Consider the following 19,149-nt stretch of genomic DNA (forward strand, 5'->3'; position numbering starts at 1 on the left):
TGGTGAACATATTCTCTGGAATCCTCATCACAGGCCTAGTGAAAAGTACAGTTCTCCTCTCATGAGAGTGGAAACACAACCCAGAGAGGTTAAGGCAAATGGCAGAGCTGGGACTTGACTCAGGTGTCTGACACCTGAGCTCTCTTGACTCTACCCACAGTGAGTACAGATCTACTTATTTGCCTGGATAAAACACAACAATCATGAAACCTATCTGGGCAGATCCACCCATTCAAGACTTGAGTATAAAAAGTATAAGCTTCGAAGAAGATAAAAAGGGGCTCTGCAGACACAGAAACCAGTTAGTAGTTACATAGGTTGATGTCTGCTATGGCTTTGAGGTCACAGCAGCAAAGAGTCCTTCACAGATGCCAATGGCAATGGGAACAGAAAGTGACACAGAGGTAGCACCTCTGTCTGGAAGTCAAATACTGGAGTTCTAGCTCCAGTCCACCCACTAATGAAAACAGAGTATAGCTGCATAGTCGTTTCTAGAACATTCTCTCATATAATATTCACAACATAGTAAACACCACCGTGCTCACGTCATACATGGAGGAAACTGAGACCGGAGAGACAGTGTCACTTTCCCAAGGTCATTCACCTGGTAGCTGCCAGCACTGAGACTCAAACCTAGGTCTTTCACTTCCAAATGCCACCTTCTTACCACTTCACAAGCTGCTTTTGCCTCAGGAGTTTTTACACAAATATTTTTACTCTCGGTAAGTCCCTTCTCTTAAAACCTGGAGTCCAGGAAACAGCACTGCTATTAGTTCACCTTCCCCAGTCTTGTTTGGCACCACCAGCAAGCAATATTTCATGAATGAGGAAGCAGGCATACATGTTCAAGGTCAAATGCCTGTCATCACAGCAGACAAGTGTTTTCCTGGCGACAGTGGTTTCCTTCACCCACGCTCTGACCACTTACCACCAAGTTATCAGGCCAGGTCCGTGTGTCAGCACATTCTAAGGATCATTATAAAGGAAACAATTGTTGAATGATTCAGTGATTAAAGAAAGATTTACTTGGTATCTACCATACTTCTTGCATGGTGCTAGGTGGGGGAGGAGGTGGAATCAAGACAGACACATTTCCTACCTTTCAGGGAACTTATAGCATTGACTGGCCACCACATGTTAAGACGGTGTGGAGCTGAACAGACTTACTTGGGTTGGCCCGGTGCGATGGTACTGCAGTTAGCATTCCTGTGACAGGGGTTATTAGACTCACAGACATCGGCCATGCTGCACCCCACTCCAGGTATGTAATTGCGGTAATGTTCCTTACACTCACAGTGAGACTTCAGGAGACCGACCAGGAGAGAAAAACAAAGGGCTCTTATTAGTCATGGAGGCTGACATCCTTCTCTAATTCATTTGTATTTTGCCATAAAAACTGGCAGGTCCAAAGTGTGGGCTTAAATGAAAAATTTGTCTAAGTTTTCAGAATTGGGAGTCAGGTCTATATATTTTGCTCATTGAGAAATTACACCTTGGTTGTTAAGTTTACCTTTTTGGCTTTCTTGTTTCCTAATGCTGGGCCTTTCTGGTTCCATAATTCCTGGTTTTAGATTGTCTACCGGTGAGTGGAGACTGAGGCTCATATGGGAAATATTATTGCTTTAGAAGAGTGGTTTTCAGTTAGGAGTCTCAACCTAAGGTACATTGGCAATGTCTAGAGAAATTTCTGATTGTCACAACAGAGGGTGGAGGGTTTGTCACCAGAGGCTGGGGGTGCTGCTATATACCCTGCAATGCATGGGAAAGCCCCCACCACAAAGGGTTATCCAGTCCCAAATGCTAGTAATTCCAAAGTTGAGGAACTCTGCTCTGGAATATTGGGAATAATGAGTGCCTTGCATCTGTGCGAACGATGGGCTTCTAAGACTTAAAAATTTGCCTTGGATCCATTTTTGGAGACAAAGTTTATTTTTAATCTCACTCCTAACGTCCTGGGAACTTGGCTCAGAGTGTAATATGGCTTTTCCCATAAGGGTCCTCATTTTGAGGATGGAGGCTCAGCTCCTTGCATTTCTTTCCAAACCCACCTCAGATATTGATAACAGAAATGGCGTGTGATATACATTTTTTTCCCTCAGAAGATAAGATTGGGCAGATTCTCTGTAGAGAACTCCATGAGCATTGCCATGGAGTGATTGGATTGTCGGGAACAAATGACTCTGCTGAGGTTGGGTACTGAAGCCTTTCCTTTCACCTGGGCAGCAATATCCTTCTATACAGATAGATTTCCTCCACTGAGCTTGATGTGCAGTTATGGACACAGTGGGCTTCTGTTAAATAGTTGATGGATGGATGAGGTATCAGTGAAAAGGCTTTTTCAACTGGATTCCTGAGAAAACTCTCTGGACCTGGCTGTTTTTTACTCATCAAGGTTATGATATGAGTTAGAGGGACAAGGTCTCACCCCAGAATATCCTCACTGCTCCCTACTCTCTGTTGGGGCTGCCCAACATTTTGTCAGTGCTCATCTCTTTAGGATAGAATATTTTTGGTTCCAAGAGTCCTCTATGACTTTGAAAAGATGAGAGAGAATGGAGGATTGCGGGTGAAAGTCAATGGCATATTCACCTAAGACTTGTTTAACAGTGAATTTGCTAATCTATTTTGTTTTTTTTAAAAAGATTTTATTTATTTATTCATGAGAGACACACACAGAGAGAGAGAGAGAGGCAAAGACACAGGCAGAGGGAGAAGCAGGATCCATGCCGGGAGCCTGACATGGGACTTGATCCCAAGGCTCCAGGATCACACCCTGGGCCGAAGGTGGCACTAAACCACTGAGCCACCCGGGCTGTCCCTAATTTGTTAATATAATCTAAATATGTTGCCCATCACCATTGAGGACCGGAGCACAAGAGGAGGTAGGACAGTTAAGTTTTTCCTAGGGATCTGGGAAAGTATGAATTCAGAGGATGGATTGGGGAGGGGACAGAGTGAGGTTACCCCTGAGCAGAGGCAGGTCTACCTGGAGAGGAAGCCCAAATTGAGTATTGAAAGGGCCAAGTAGGAGAACCTGGCAGACAAATGCTACCTATGGCACAGGTTTACCTTTGGTGACCTGTCCTACTTCTAGACACCCTAGTTCCTTGCATCACGTGCTCACCTGTCCAGGCCCGTCATATATGCACACTGTAGACTCTGTAGAGCAGTTTCCGTAGTTAGTCTGGCAGTGGTCTACCGGTAAGCACACCTGGCCATCCCCATGGTAGCCTTCTTGGCATGTGCAACTGTGCCTATTCGGTCCCAGGTACGTGCAATGTGCGTGAGGATGGCAGACTGCTTGTAAACATGGATTGATGGCTTGAAAGACAATGACAGGATAAGAGCTCATCAAAATTGCACAGGTAATTTGATAATTTTAAGAGAGGGAGAGAGTAAGAAACAGTTCATCTTACCCACCTGGTGCCCCCCTCCTGTGGAACAGATTTGTATAAGGCTGTCAGAGATTATAACTACAGATACTGTGTTGATATATTGCTATGCCATGTTATGTGTGGATTTAAATATAAAATAGCCTGAAAGAAAGCACTAATGCTTGTAGTATTTGTATGTACTGGCCCGGTCCAAGCATTTGCCATACACTAACTCAGTTACTCCTTACAACAACTCTCTAGAGTAGGAGCCATTATTATTCACATTTGATAGATAGGAAAACAGAGGCACAGGCAAGTTAGAGAATTTGTCCAAGGTCATGTATCTAGTAATAAGTAGATCTGGGATCTGAATGCTGGCAGTCTGCCACCAGCATTCATGCCCATAAACAATACACAACACAATCTCTCACAAAGCAAGTGAGCATGGACAGGAAAGGGAAAAAAGAAGGAAAGAAAGGGGGACAGACTCCATTTCATCCTAACATTGGTACAATTGATATAAAACTATGTGTAAAAATCTATTTATGTGCTTTGATGATATAAGGAGAGACTGCCATTTAGTGAAAGGCTATCGTGGATGAGCAGGTGCTTGGCACTTGTTAGATGTATTTCATTCAACTTAACACAGAGAGAGATAAAAGTGCCATTGGGTTAATCTTACGGAGGTTGTGAGGTTTTGCTTTTTTTTCTGTCGAGTAACTTAAAAGTCTCAATTAATGAACCAGCAGGATCTAAAATCGACTCACGCTTGCAGTAGTGGCCATCGCCTTGGTAATTGGGAAGGCATTTGCATTCCAGTTTCGTTTCATCTTGGCTGGAAGGTGAGCATCTGGAATTTTCTGGGCAGAGCAGGTCTGCACATTCAGGGATGGCTGCAAAAGAAGATGGTTGAGATACCCACGTTAGTAGAATAACTGATTCTAAAAATCTCAACCAACGCAGTGTTCTTTGTGATGCAAAAAAGTAATTGAGAAAGACTCACTGTGGACAATTCAAAAAACACAGAATGTGTGAAGTAAAAACGAACTGTTTTCTGATTCCTGTTCTACCTTCACTTATAAATTTATTTAGATGATTTTTTAAAACAAAATGGAAACCTGTGAAGATATTTAGCAACTTGATTTTTAATTTAACAGTATACTAGGGAGGTACTTAAAGATCTATTTTAATCTCTAATAACTACGTAGTACTTCATCATCTAGGGAAGCATGATAGTTGTCAGGAATTATAAGGAATCTGGCATATGATCCAATGTGCAAAGCTAAGTTCCACGGATGCTGGTAGAAGTTATGAGACCCTTGGTTCAGAAGTGAAAGACAGTTTACTATTCATATCAAGAGTAGCAGCCAGAGTGGTGGCAGTGTTGCACAAGCTCTTCCAGCCCCAAGTCCTGGGACAATGCAGAGCAGTGTATGTATGCAGCAGAGGAGCCCCAATCTTAGGGAACCTAAGGTTTTTGTTTGTTTGTTTGTTTGTTTGTTTGTTTTTTAATAATAGGCAATGTATTAGTTAGGGTCCAGTCAGGAGTCAGAAACCATATATCTATTTGAACAGGGAATGTTTTAGCATAAAGAGTTATCAGCAGAAAATTCATGAAAGTTCAAAAGAATGCTAAAGAATGAAGGAATAGTGGGTATATAAAAAGCAACCATTCCCTTAGGGCTGAAGTAAATTCCCAAGGTAGAGCCCTCCTCTCTCCAGGACCGAGATCCAGATGTCACTGGAAAAGGGCACGCCTTGGTCACTAAATGGTGGAGAAAGTGCTGAAGTGCCTTGCTGGTGAGACTTGCTGGAGATCTTCCTCTGAGGGCTCCAGGGAAGGTCACCCTCAAGAAGGTGCCAAGGTTCAGGGTTCATTTGGTGCCTGGGGAAGCTGCCTGCCACTGGGTGCTTCCAGAACCAGACGCTAAGAAGCTATCCTCTCAGAACTGAAGTATACTCTTGTGTGTGGCTGGGGCCAGGGCAGCCTCAGGCCCAGCTATGTGGGGGTTGGCAGTGTGGTTGGCCCTCCCTGCAGCTCCCTTGGTATGCACGGCCCTGAGGAGAAGGCACACTGAACAGCAAGCACTTCTCTGTGTGGTGGAATTCAGGCCTGTGCTGCTGCCTGAGTCAAGCGTTAGTACGCAGTGGGCAAACACTGCAGCAAGCAGGGCCTTGCAGGAACTTACCCCTGGAGAAGCTGTGCAGGGCTGAGCAGTGGCAAAAACCCATGTTCCTTGGGGCCCTGGCAAGTGAGCTAAAGCAGAAACAGGGGGAGAAATCCCTTCTTTCTTCAGTGTCCCTCCAGCACTCTCTCTTGGTAAGATTTTATGTATACCTCGCTGGCTGGCAAATGAGACATATTTACAAATGCCCCTTCATCATCACGGAGCAGGCAAAGAGGATGAATTTTGAGCAGAAATGTAACCCGCCAAGAGCCAGAACAGGCTGGAAACATGCCTACACTTGGTTCCCTACAGAGACCCTCCATCTTCAGAGGCTGTTTGCAATATGAACATCCTTGAAAAGATGTTGGAACAAAGAGCAGTCCGTGCGCGGCCCTCCAAAGGCCAACGAATGTCTCATTTGTTGTCCCCAGAAGTGGCTAGTGGAACCAAACATTCGTAGAGAATATCCCCTCAATCATTCTGTAGAGCAGAATCCTTGCCAGGAAGTGGCTGCCCTCTGAAGGATTGCATTTCCAACCCTTCTTTGCAGCCAGGTGGGGGTCACGTGACTACACTGATGGACTATTGAGGGGAAGTTGGATATGTCATTCTTGATCTCATAAGCAGGGACTTCTCCAGCCTCTCTTCTTCCTTCCATTGCATTAAACAGAGCATTGTGAGGTGCTGCAGAATGGCAGAGGCGCTGAAAAGGACGATCGGGACCCCTGCCCACCATGTGGTGGAAGCAGATGTCAGCTGGGGACACCCCCAGTGAGTACGAATTATACCCCTGCTGTGTTAAGCTGGAGGTTCCCCAAATTCTCAGGTCATGGTGCTTAGTGTCTTAATTTTCTCATGGTGCCTCAATCTAAAAGAAATATCTACCAGGTCCGCGTATTAAGTTGTCAGAACTGAGGAATTCAGTAAGTGTGTCATGAGACCTTAGTAGCCATTTGAAAAAGCAACGTGGTCAATATAGAGAGAAATATTTTGATTTCATTCTCGAAGAACCACATTTGCTTAGAAGTAGAATATGTGAGCTTTTGGGATGCCACGTCTCCAACCTTGGAGTCGGACAGGAAACTACCACCCTCAGTCCAGTCAAAAGGATTTCTGCATGATACTTGCTTTTTATCTTAGCAACCATTGAAAACACAGCTCTGTAAAGATGAAATCGCTGAAAAGGATGTAGTGCTACCCAACGCTGAAATCGTGAACTACCTCAAGTTAGCAGTTTGCCCAGGATTCTACTACAGATGCATCACTGTCTCCCCCACAAAAGTTTAAAATATCCTATGAAACCCTCGTGAGTCTGATGTGGTAGCTTGGGATGTCTCAGTGCAGTTTTGAAATCTTAGTGCGAAGCCGTGGGATTCTTGTGCTTGTTCCTTGCAACAGCGAGCGTTACCCAACTGGAATGGGGTGCTCCACAGCTCACTTCACACTTCCTGTTGAGGGACGTTCAGGTTGTTTCCAGCTGGTTTTGTTCTTACAAACAATACCGATGTGAATTTCTTTGGGCATATATTTTTACCTACTGGCGCTTGCCTCTCTCTTTTTCCAGGTAAATTCCTAAAATTTGGGGCCAGGGCAGAAAACTGTAAGCATATTTTACAACTGAATAGATAAACTTCCCTCACAGGCTATAGTAACCCATCTCCCCATTGGCAGCACCATGATTTTGCTCCTACCCACAGATGAATATTTTCTATCTTTGCAATCTGTGTAACATCGTGTGCAAAACCATCAACCAAACCTTCAAAGCTCTACGATATCACTTCACTATGGTTTTAAATTAATCTGTGATCAGCTGGCCTTTCTGCATGGGGTTAAGCACCTCTTCTATGCTTGTGGTCTAGTTTTTATTTCTTCTCCCGGGAAGTAGCCGCTTTTTGGCAAATTTTAAAATTGGGTTCATGAACCTCATCTTATTATAAAAACTTTTCTGCCACATGAGTTACAAATATTTTGCCCCAGTCTATTTATCTTTTGATTCAGTGGAATTATTTTTGTCATTTGGAGGCAAATCGGTCAGTGTTCTCCATTAGGCTGGCTTCCGGGTGTGTGCGTGGGGGGTCTCCTGTCTTATTCCAAAGGTCTTTGCTCATAAGTCCACTGGGCAATGACAGGAATGACCAGGGAGGGAGGTGACTGACATCTACAGAGGGCATCATCCTGTCCACCCGAGTTTCATCTGCTGTTGATTTGAGTCGGTCACTTGTGTGTCTGTCTCCTCCATGGGAGGAAGGCTGTGTTTTATTCGTTCTCCTTACTGTGCAGAGCCCCTTGCTGACTCTCAATTAAATGAATTTGAATTTGTTGAATCTGAATCTTGGTCTAATCCCTTCATTTTATAGATCCGGAAAGTAACATCCAGAGGGAGGAGAAGTTATAAGTGAGCTCCGTGTCACAGGAAGAATGTCCACTTTGTCTTTGGATGAGCTCCAAATTCAACCTTCGTTACCCACTCTTTGATAATGGACCGGATTCTGAGTGTTTCTCCTTTGCAGTGATATGTGGAGTCTGGCCGGTAGGGGTGCTGAGTGTCCCCCCCCCCCGCCCGCCCGCAGGAGAAAGGGACTCCTCTGCGATTTCCTTTGTGCTGGGCCCTGCTGCATAGTCTGCCAGTGAGGGGCCCTGTGAGGACACTCAGTGATGCTCTGCCTCAGCCACCACTCTAAGTGCACAGTCTGTTGGCGACCTTGCACCCCCAGCCGGAACCAGTGACCACCTTCCCACTGCCCTTTCTACACACAGACATTGCTCACTCCAACTCCAACACTCACAACACTTAACTCCCTCTGTGTTCTCACCCTCCGGCCATGGCTCATCAGTGCCCTGGAGGGCTGTTGTCCTAGGCCAGCTTGGGCACAGCAGCACCTGTCTCCTCTACCCAGTGCGCAGCCACCGTACCTTCTCCAACAGAACGTGAGCTCAGCCTTGGGGACGAACCACCCTCTCCAAGTTTTTCCTTGCTCTGTTATGCCCCAGCAGCCCTAGAGGTCACTTGGCATGTCCATAGCCACTCTCGTACCCTAGCTTACTAGTTCTTTATACTAAACTTCCCTTGTTTCAATCACCCTGTGGTTCCTTTCTCATTCTTGGACCCGGTGTGATAGATTGTTCAAAGAATTTCAAATGATTTGAGTCCCAGCTCTTCTTTCTGGTAGTTTTGTCACCTCTGGCAAATCACTTAGCCTTAGGGAACTTCCATGTGTTCTGTCCCTGAGACATGCAATTGAGAGCATGCCTTATCCTCCTTACTAGGCGGCCGACTTGTTGCCCTGGCATCAGCCAGGGTCCAGCCTCCTCTGCTCCATCTTTCACCCGGCCACCAGCTTGACCTTCCTAAACCACAGCTCTGTTGGAACATTGCTCTCAAATCTCCCATGACTTCCCCTCTTCTATACTATTTCTTCCCTCTCTCTCATCCCCTCCCATTCCCTTCCCTTCCCTCCCATACTTTCATTTCCTTTTCCCCCCCATCTTTTTACTTTTTGGTTTTCTCTTGAAGAACCCCCCCCCCCCCGTGAGTAAAATCAGGCCTGACCCAGAGACAGCCCATCCAGGCGCCTCCCTGGAATCTAATGAAGAAACCCCCCCCCCCTGTGAGTAAAACCAGGCCTGACCCGGAGACAGCCCATCCAGGCACCTTCTTGGAAACTAAACAACGGAAAACATTCTGTTTTTCCAAGATAAAAAAACCATCCCCCCCCCCCACACCCTGACTAGAAAGTCCCTGAACAGGATCGCGCTGACCTTCAAAGGGATCAATCATGTCATAAACCCGAATGCTATGCTACTCCCGCGTTTTCTTTGCCTTTAAAAGATGCCTGTAATTGCTAATCGGGGCTCTCCTCCACCTCGGAGGCGGAGAGCCCGTTTGCGCAAACGTCCAATAAACCCTCTTGCTAATTGCATCTGCCTGTCTGGGGTCTGAGTCTCTGGGGCGTCCACCGGGACACGTTGGCACCCGTGAGCCAGGGTCCAACACTCTCAGGAAAATACTTGAGGGTACCTCACCCCTGGAGGGCCCTGGTATGTGAATGCAGAGTTGAAATGCATCCTTCTGTACCTACATGATCTGGCGAGGCATTCAGGAAGCCAGCAGTACTTACGTTGGTCGCAGTGGGAGCCAGTGTACGCAGAGTAGCACTCGCAGCTTCCATCACCATCTATCCCACTGTTGCACACTCCATGCACACAGCTGCACACTGTAGACAGAAAATGGGGATTTTTTTCATTACCTGATATAGTCTTCTGATGATTCTGGAGGAGTGATGCTTTGAGATAGTTTTTATTGGGAATCTTCATGAGGCGACAGGAAGAACCATGGGTTTGACGTCCTAGAGACTCTGCTTTGGATCTTGGCTTCATTTTCCTTTTATTAGTTTCAATTTTTTTTACGTATAGCATGAGGATAGTGTTAGCTCGCTGTAGAAATCCCTGTGAGATAATGTATTGGTGCACTGGAGTGCACTGGAGTGCTTTTCTCTACTTTTAAGTTACTTACTTTATCTTTGGATGCCTGAAGAAGGGAATTAACTTAATGGTTTTTATAAACCTGTCATGTTTAATGGAGAAAAGCTACCATTTAGCTCAATTATTGTTGGCAGTGGGGATCTACTATCAATTGGGATAAATCCTATTTCTTGAATGATGTGGAAGTTCAAGTTTAAAAAAGAAATTTGGGGGGATCCCTGGGTGGCGCAGCGGTTTGGCGCCTGCCTTTGGCCCAGGGCGCGATCCTGGAGACCTGGGATCGAATCCCACGTCGGGCTCCCGGTGCATGGAGCCTGCTTCTCCCTCTGCCTATGTCTCTGCCCGCCCCCCCCCCCTCTGTGTGTGACGATCATAAGTAAAAAAAAAAAAAAAAAGAAAAAAAAAAAAGAAATTTGGAAGGGTAGAGAATAACCATGCCAAGACTTCTAGCTTGAAATAGGTAGCTTTTCAGCCAACTGGCAGATCATTTCAGGAATGACAAGTGAAGGGCATTTGAAATAAATGGTCAATTCCTTACACTCAGACTGTAGCTCATTTATGGTGAGATTTACTATCTGATGGGGTCACCAGCACCGTAGGCCTGGCCCTCTGTGAAACATTGTATTGGTTTCCTTTTCCTGCTATAACAAATTACCACAACTTAATTGTGACTTAAAATAACACAAATTTATTATCTTAATCTAATTACCTTAATTCTCCTCTGCCATGTAACCTGAAGTATTTACAAGTTCCAGGGCTGAGGATCCGGACTTCTCTGCAGGGCCATTCTTTTGCCTACCACCCATGTTCAGTGCATGTCAGGCAATTTAATATTAACTCAAGTGAAACATAACTAAGAAGATCCACTTGCTTAAAAACCTAACCAAATGCTGGAGAAGCAAGAATAAATAAAGTATTCCAAACATCCGGTAAGACCTCAAATCCTTTGAATTCTTTGCCATGTGTCCCACCTCAATCCCCTGCTCTTGATACCCATCAGAACTGCTGTCCTCTTGGTGAACTTATGGTGTCTTGCCTAGACTGTCATGTGGTACTAGACTGAGGAAGAGACTCTGGCCTTGCTGTCCAAGTTCTTACCTCTCTGTTCGTTCCATCCATTTCATTTGATCAGTAATGGCAGGTGATTTTCCCCAAAATATCTCAGCGATCCCAATTGCTAACCAAATGGAATCTAAATCCCTCTCTTTGTTAAACAAAGCTCTATCTCTATCCAACCTGACTCCAACCTTTTTACTTTTCATTTCCATTACTTCATTTTTTCCATCTCAGGTTCTAAGCACACAGGATGACTCATTAATTTATCTTCCTTCCTTCAAAGTATGTATTGAACATCTCTCATGTTCAGTGCTTGGGATTAATGACCTAAAGATAAACAAGACAAAGTCTGAGCCCTCCACATCTAATGGCAGAAGAAGGTAGCCCATCGCAATGCAGTGGGATGAATGCCAGGACATGATAGATCTATTGATCTATCTAGTGATCGATAGCTGGGTTGAGGTCCTCCTGGAGTAGGATGGGCCTTAGCCCAATAGGACTGGGCCTAAGAAGAGGAGAGGACAAGACTGCCATGTAGACATTGCAGTGGTGCTGTCTCAAGACCGGGACCACCTGCCCCACCCAAAGCCGTGAGGGAATAGCAGGGGCCTCTCCCAGAGCACTCGAAAGGAGCATGGACCTGCCGACCTGTTGATTTTGGATTTCTAGCTTCCAGAACCGAGACCCTAAATTCCAGTTTTGGAAGCCACCTGTTTGTGGCCCTTTGTTAGCTGAGAAATGAAATGACTTATCTTGATTACTGAGTTTTTGATGCCTCCTTAAATTTGGCCCCTGAGGCATGTCCCTCCCTCACCTTACCCTAGAACTGGCGCTGCCCTTCTCTTTATTGAGTACTTACTGTCCATCAGGCATTTTGCCACATGCTTTACATGATTTATCTCCTTTGCTGCTCGCTGCACCCCGTGAGGTGGGGCTCATCAACCCTGCACTACATATGCAAGTGGGACACAGCTAGCTCAGGCCATTTATTCAAATTATGTGAAAATTTAAATTGGATTTGCAGTTGTCATCCTCACTTCAAAACTGACTTGCCCTTGTTTTTGTTTTAACAAAGCACTTTGATGTTCACCTATGGCTGGGGCTATTGGAACAGGAGCTCTGGAGAGAAGTCAGATTGGTCTCAGAGGTAACTGCGGTGCAGACGGGGTATACTTCATCTCTGTGGAGAAGGATCAATTTAATTCAATTTAAAAAACACCTCAGTTCCTACGCAGTGGCAGTCACTGTAGAAGGCACTGGGTATAGTCTACAGTACCTAAATTCAAGGGCTCACTGTATAGTGGGAGCCGGACTTGGAGGTTTGAGGCCCTATGTGTCCTTTGGCTGGTGGAAGAGGGCAAGAGACAGTAGAGGGAATTGAATGTAACCCAGCCTGGCTCCCACCTTAGATACTAACTGTAGGAGCTGTTTTGCCACTGGGCTTCCCTCTGGACTGTGTGGTATGAGCCTCTCCCTGTGTCCTGTCTTCTGGCACAGCCACTGTCTGGATTCAGTGACCCAGCAGGGGCGGCCTTTGGGAGCCCCTGATGCATAGTGGAGGGTCCCAAGCTATCGCCAAGAAAATCTCCTTGGGGAGAAGAAGTGAGTTGCAGGGGGATTCTGAGATGTCTTTCAAGGATCCCTTGGAATTTGTTGAACTGGTGTCAGCAAACCTCCAGAGACACGACAACACTTGCGGTGTGTGACTTTAACATGGTCCAAGCTACAGCCACGTTGAGTCTGAGGGACAGTGCCCGAAGCCCCTGGGGCCCTGCCCCTTGGCAAGTGGTCTTCTCTTGTCCTCTCCTCACAGCATCCTATGTGTGCTGTGCACACTGGCTTGTAACTGTCACCTGCCCTTCCAGCTCCTGGGGGATGAATCTGTCTCCTCATTAGACTCCTATCATTTGTCAGGGCCTTGCACATGGTGGATGCTCAGCAGGGGTGGAAGAGTGCAGCGTTTGGCCACCCAGGCTCCGAAGCCAGATAGGTGGAGTCAAGTTCTTCTTTGTCTCTGAAACAGCTGCTTGACCTTGAGTGACCTCTCTGCCTCTTTATCCATAACACGAGGACCCAGCTGGCAGAGTTGTTGTCAGGATCCAAAAAGAGCATGCGTGGCAAACTTTGCACAGCGCCTGGTGCTCAGCAGATGCTAGCTACCATTATTAACAAGACAAAATCGTGGGATTGATTTGAGGGTGACGTTAGAGAAAGCGAGCTTTGCTTTCCGCCCTGACCAGTAGTGAGACATGGAGCAGGCTGGGACATTGGCAGCACAGGTGAAAGCCCTGGGGTGTCAGTCCAATCAAGGCTGAACTCCTCACCAGCGGGTAAGAGAATGCTCTGGCAGCAGGTTACAGTCAGTGTTAAAAATAACCTGCAGCTCATGGAGCTGTCCTACTTACGGGCAGCACACCATTATGGGCAGCACGTCACTTCTGAGGACCAGTGCCTCCCTGCATGGGCTGATACTGGCACCCGGTGGACGCCCAGCTGAAAAGGTTTGCGAGTCCCCCTTGTCCTTGCTAATGGAGAAGGCTAGTCATCACCAAGACAGCCAGCTGTCCATCCGTCCGTCCATCCATCCATCTATCCATTTGTCCATCTGTCTGTCCATCCATCTGTCCATCCTTCCATTCATCTGTCCATCCATCCCTCCGTCTGTCCATCCTTCCATCGGTCTGTCCATCCATCCATTTATTCATCCATCCGTCCGTCTGTCCATTCATCCATCCATCTATTCTGAGCACCAAGCACCTGTGTGCATGGTGCAGATTAGGACCCTCCATCATCTCCCAGAGTTCTACTGACTGGAGCCTAGAGCAAGGGGTTTTCTTTCCTGAGTCCCAGTTTAGGTTTCTCACTTAAAACTTTGTTTCTAATCCACCTTCTCTCCTTTCACTTCCCCTTCCTCCAGGGCCTGAACAATGTGAAGGGAGGATACTTTATTTAGAAACGTTCACAGCCTCCTTGTCTATCTGTGCTTATCAGTAACTGGCACCCATTTCTTGGAGGCAACACGGGCTCATCTTCTTTCCAGATTTTCATCCCCACGCTGCCCTTGGCTTTCCTGTTAGTAAACAGTGTTGGATGCTGTCTTTTTTCCCTTTCCAATACTTATTTAAAATATGTGATTCAGATCCCAGGATGATTAGGAAAGGACTGGTTTGGGAAGCACGCCCTTCAATGTAACATGCAATGTTAAAAACACACTGAATACCAACATCTGTCTTCAATTTGCTTTTGGCAACACCCTCGTGAAATAATCTTCTGTGGAGTGGTGGATGAACAGAGACCTAAATTTGGGGGGTCACTGGAGAATAATTGGTCCTGGAAATAATAATTGCTGACATGTATTGTGCACTGATGTTCTCACTATATCCTCATAATCACACTGAGGGACACAGTATTGTTTTTGTTTTTACGGAGGAAGACAAGACGGAGCATGTGCCTGGTGAACTTAGGGCTCCCACGGTTAGAAGCCCTCAGGCTGAGGCCCGGCCTGAGTGTGGACCAAGGCCCTGATGATCCCTACATGCTGCCTCTCAAAGTCAAGCCTGTGGGTCAGGACAGTATGGCTGGAGTGAACTAGATTGTTTGTTCATTCATCTATACCCTCATTCATGCTCGTATTCATCCCACTAAAGTGTGGTGCGCGTCTCCTCCCTGAGCAGGTCAGCTCCTGCCTTCAAGGGGCCGTGGACCAGGAGATAACGCCTCCGCGTTGTTGCAGGTCAGACTTGTTCCACGGCGTGCAGGTCTATGGGGGTGAGATGTCCGCTTTCGGGCCACAGGATTCATTGCAAATGGTACTCGAATCAAGCAGTGTCTATCAGCGTTTCCAGAAAAGCTGGAACTCAGGTCACATTGGGTGAAGGCCCCCTGACACGACCTCTGGGAGACTGAATCTGGCAAGCCCAACCGACCATCCCACATTCTCCAGGCTGCACCAGCCACCCCAGTCCCCTGAGAGCCCTTCCTAGGAAGGCTGCTCTGCCCAAGTGCTCGCTGGCAGCTGCATCCATCACTGTCTTTTCCGGCTCCTGGAGGCTTCCCTCATTGCTTGGCTCGCGGCTCCCTTTTGTTTCCAAAGCCAGTCAAGCCTGGCAGAGTCTTCCTTACATCTCAGCACCCTGACGCTGTCTCCTGCGTTCTTCCTCCACATTCAAGGACCTTTGGGTACAGATAACCTAAGATAATTTCTTTAGGGTCAGATGATCAGCAACCTGAATTCCGTCTGCAACCGCAGTTCCCCTTGCCATGTGAAATATAATCCTAGGTCCGATGGATTAGGATGTGGACATTTTTTGGGGGGCAGGGATCCTTATTCTGTCCCACACTGTGGTTCCCGCTCCCTCTGGTGGGACAACTCTAAAATGAATGTTTGACCCTTACTCCCCAATTCCCTGGGCCGTCCAGCTCTAATCATCTAATTGTCTCCAGTTTGATGGTGTCCCCTTTATCTTCCCTATGTCGTTTTCTGGATGTCTCTGGGGTCACGTGCCAAATATGCTACCTATATTGAAATCCTTGCCTGAGGATCTACTTCTGGGGGGAAACAAGAGAACGCACAAGCCAGTATCAATTTGTTTGTTTAATCTGCAAAATGGAGCCAGTAATCCCTGATCACCTGAGGTATTTGAGAACTCCCAAAAGGAGGGAACTGAATGAGGTGGGACCTGCCATGGAAGAGGCCCTTAAGAGGAAGGTCTCTGCTGAAACCAGGACCAGAAAGATCTCCAGGGCAAGCAACAGGTGGATATAGGAGCCTGGGGCCTGGAGGGCGGGAACCATATGCTGCCAAATTTGACAGAAAGCACTACTGGTGAGTAGCTGCCATGGGTGCTGAGAGCCACGGAAGACACTGCCTCTCCTTCCAAAGACTGCATTTGTTGTCACCTCTTTGTTTTGCCTGTGTTGAGTTGGGTCTACATAACAGTTTGGTGCACCCCTTCCTGCCACCAGCCAAGGAACAGCCATTCTGGGGCCTTCAGCGGTATCAGCCAGGTTTGACTTTTGGCCTTCACACATGCATTTGATCACACAGAAATCAGACATACCTGCTGAACAGTTGGGTCCGAATAAGTTGTCATGAGCACAGGCTTCGCAGGCCGTTCCCCCAAACCCATCCTGTGGAACAGCAGGGAGATGGCATGAGGCCCAAGTACTCTACATTCCACGAAGCCCTTGGATTTCTAACTCATGGCCTGTCAGCACTTGCTTCTCAACTGTACCTGCCCTTTCCTGAAGCTCCTCTTTCTCCTTCTGCCATCATACTGGGCTGTTTTTATGCTATAACATTTGCACTAACCCCTGCACCACTGTTCACCAAGAGTCTGGAGCTCCTCAGAAGGAGCTGCTTTGTCACCCGAAGGTACACAGAGAGCGAGCGCAAGCAGTCACATCATAACTTCACTCCAGAGTGAACACTCTTTCACTTCTGTGTTTCTGAAGACAACTGAGCTCCATCCCTTGAAGAAGGATTTCTCTGCATTTTAATTATCCAAGGCTTGAAGCTCACAAAGGGTCACTTTCATGGGGTAATGGCTGACTGCTGACCACTGCCTAGCCTGCTGAGAGTGGCGCTTATTAATGGGGACAAACATGGTGATTTCCATGGCTCTGTAGAGTCGCACAAAATATTTTCACATATATCATCTCATTGCACTTTTTCAATGAATGCAATTGCATAGGTATTTTGATTAAGCCCATTTTATAGAAGGATGTGCTTAAGGCTGAGGGGGGATGTGACTCTCTCAAAGGTCTGCAGCCCCTAAGAGATCATTTTGCTGCAGATCCTACATTCTTTTTATTAATATCGCTACTTCTTAGAGATTCCACCTGGAGTATATGTGTCTACGGAAGGATGACAGGTAAGGAGAACATGTCTTAGAACTTACCTGGCAAGAGCACCTTCCGTTTCCTTCCATGCCTTCTGCACAGCTGCCCCTGCCGCTGCAGGGGGACCTCGCTCCTCCTGGACACTCTAGGGGATCAGAGGGCTCAGAGTCATCCATGCATGACCGCACACAGCATTTTGCAAGAATGCATTGAGCATCTACTATGTGCCAGCTAGTGTGCTGGCTGCCAGGGATGAGAAACCATGAAAGATCCTGCCGACGTCATGCATGGTGATGTGCGGAAGGTGAGCGAATCACCATGTAGTCAGGTGCTGTAGTGGAAGACATTGCACTGTCTGCCATTTCTTGAGCATTTGCTATACTTCACACTTTTTAATTTTTAAACCTTACAATTTTTAAAAAAGATTCTATTTATTTATTTGAGAGAGAGAGAGAGAGAGAGAGAGAGAGAAGGAGAGAAAGCATGAGTGGGGCAAGGGGCAGAGGGAGAAGCAGACTCCCTACTGGGCAGGGAGATGAGGCTGAGGTTGGACCCGAGGATCTTAGGATCATGACCTGAGCTGAAGGCAGGCACTTAACCCACTGAGCCACCCAGGGGCACCTACTTTCTAATTCTCTAATTAAATTATTCCCACTGAAACCCTGAGACATTGCTATGGGTTCAGGTTAGCAGATGAAAAGACTGACAATCAGAGAGGCCACCTAACTGGCCCAAGTTGTAAAGCTAGGACTTTAGTCCCGCCCTGAGGACGACCTGAAAGCCGGCCTCTTCCTCAGTGCTCTGGACAGGGGATTGAGGGACTTCAGAGAAGGGAGTTATCGATGTACCTTGGGAGGTCAGGGGGACATCCTGGAGGAGGAGGCATTCAAGCTGGGGTTTTGAAGGCTTGGTAGGAGCTGACCATGCTTAAAAGGTAAGGGCATTTCAGAAACAGAGAATGTGTACGGGTCCACAAGGTTGTAAAAGGGCATGACCCATCTTGGGAATGCTCTAAGGTTTAGTGGGGTTAGAACTCGGTAGTTGGGACATGGGAGAAGCACAGGTGGAGGAGGATTAGTAGGATGGTTGGGGCCAATTAATGAGGTGCTTTATGTGGCAAAGGAATTTAGATTTGCTCACAAGCTGTTTCCTAACAAGCATGGATTTGTACTTTCGGCCCAGATCTGAATGGGAGCTTTTATAGACACTTATTAGATGATTTCAGTTGTTCACTAAACATCCAGGGAATACCTACTATGTGTCACACACCATCTTCCACGTTGGGACAGAGGGACATCTAGCTAGAGAGTCAGATATTACAAGGTCCAAAACCCGACAGAAGATTTATTTACAGGATGGGTAAGTGAAGCTTCAGGTGTTACCATCATGAGGCTGAAGAGCATTTCCCTTTTCTACTTGCCATTGTCCTGCACTTTGAATGCTGAGTCAGCATGGGCTTCATGCTGGCCTGGGCAAGTCCTAACTGTTGAAATAAGGGGCCTGGATTAGCCAGCACCAGATGGAAGTCACACAACGGTAATGAAATGTTTGTGTGAATGAGGCAGGATCAACTCTTATCCCAAATCAAAGTCAGTGAGTCAAATGCCTTCCACAAAATGGCTAATGTCACGGAGGTCTAGATCATAATCAAGGGTGCATGCATTGACTACTCAAAGCAAGCCCCTGCAGTTAAGGCCCATTTTTAACCCGATTTTCTAGAAAAGGAAACTGAGTAGTAGAGTGACTTGCCCAAAGTAGTAGTAGAGTAGTGACTTGCCCGAAGCCATCCAGCTGGCCAGGGGTAATGAGGGACTCACCCCTGCTCTACCAGCAGTGTCCACTTGCCAGCCCTTCCTCCTCGCCTACACCCTTCGACAAAGCGCTCCTGTGCCATAAGCCTGCTCCGCCATATGTCTTCCAAGAAACCAGCACCCAAAGAAGTTGAAAAACAGTCATTGGAAAAAGAAACTTATAACCACAGAGAAAAGCCATTCTCCTAATTAGACTCTGATGGCTCACTTGAATTATGAGGCTAGGTCTTTAAAAAAGCAATGATAACTTGTAGGTTTGGGGAGGTGACAGTCAAGCTCCACACCCATGGACAGTGTTGCCTCTGGCTCCCCCCTTGCCTGCAGAGTCTAAATTACACATTTTGAGTGTGTGTCCTTCCTTCCCATGACAGGATTGGAGCCAGGCTTCAAACACTGGCAGGTGCTCACGCTGCTCAT

General features: G+C 46.8%; 1 protein-coding gene across 1 annotated transcript in view; it reads right to left on the reverse strand.

Annotated features, from left to right (window-relative positions):
- The window catches only part of STAB2 (stabilin 2), a 139,388-nt gene that overhangs the window by 105,115 nt on the left and 15,124 nt on the right, over positions 1 to 19,149 (reverse strand). The window contains exons 4-9 of the mRNA XM_041738716.1: positions 16,981 to 17,066; positions 16,141 to 16,210; positions 9,661 to 9,756; positions 4,142 to 4,267; positions 3,125 to 3,321; positions 1,168 to 1,301 (exon numbers count right to left, since the gene is read on the reverse strand). Coding sequence (XP_041594650.1) covers positions 1,168 to 1,301; positions 3,125 to 3,321; positions 4,142 to 4,267; positions 9,661 to 9,756; positions 16,141 to 16,210; positions 16,981 to 17,066 — 709 coding nt within the window. The remainder of the gene's footprint in view (positions 1 to 1,167; positions 1,302 to 3,124; positions 3,322 to 4,141; positions 4,268 to 9,660; positions 9,757 to 16,140; positions 16,211 to 16,980; positions 17,067 to 19,149) is intronic.

Source organism: Vulpes lagopus, chromosome 23, assembly GCF_018345385.1.
Source record: "Vulpes lagopus strain Blue_001 chromosome 23, ASM1834538v1, whole genome shotgun sequence".
In the NCBI taxonomy this organism is placed as follows: Eukaryota; Metazoa; Chordata; class Mammalia; order Carnivora; family Canidae; genus Vulpes; species Vulpes lagopus.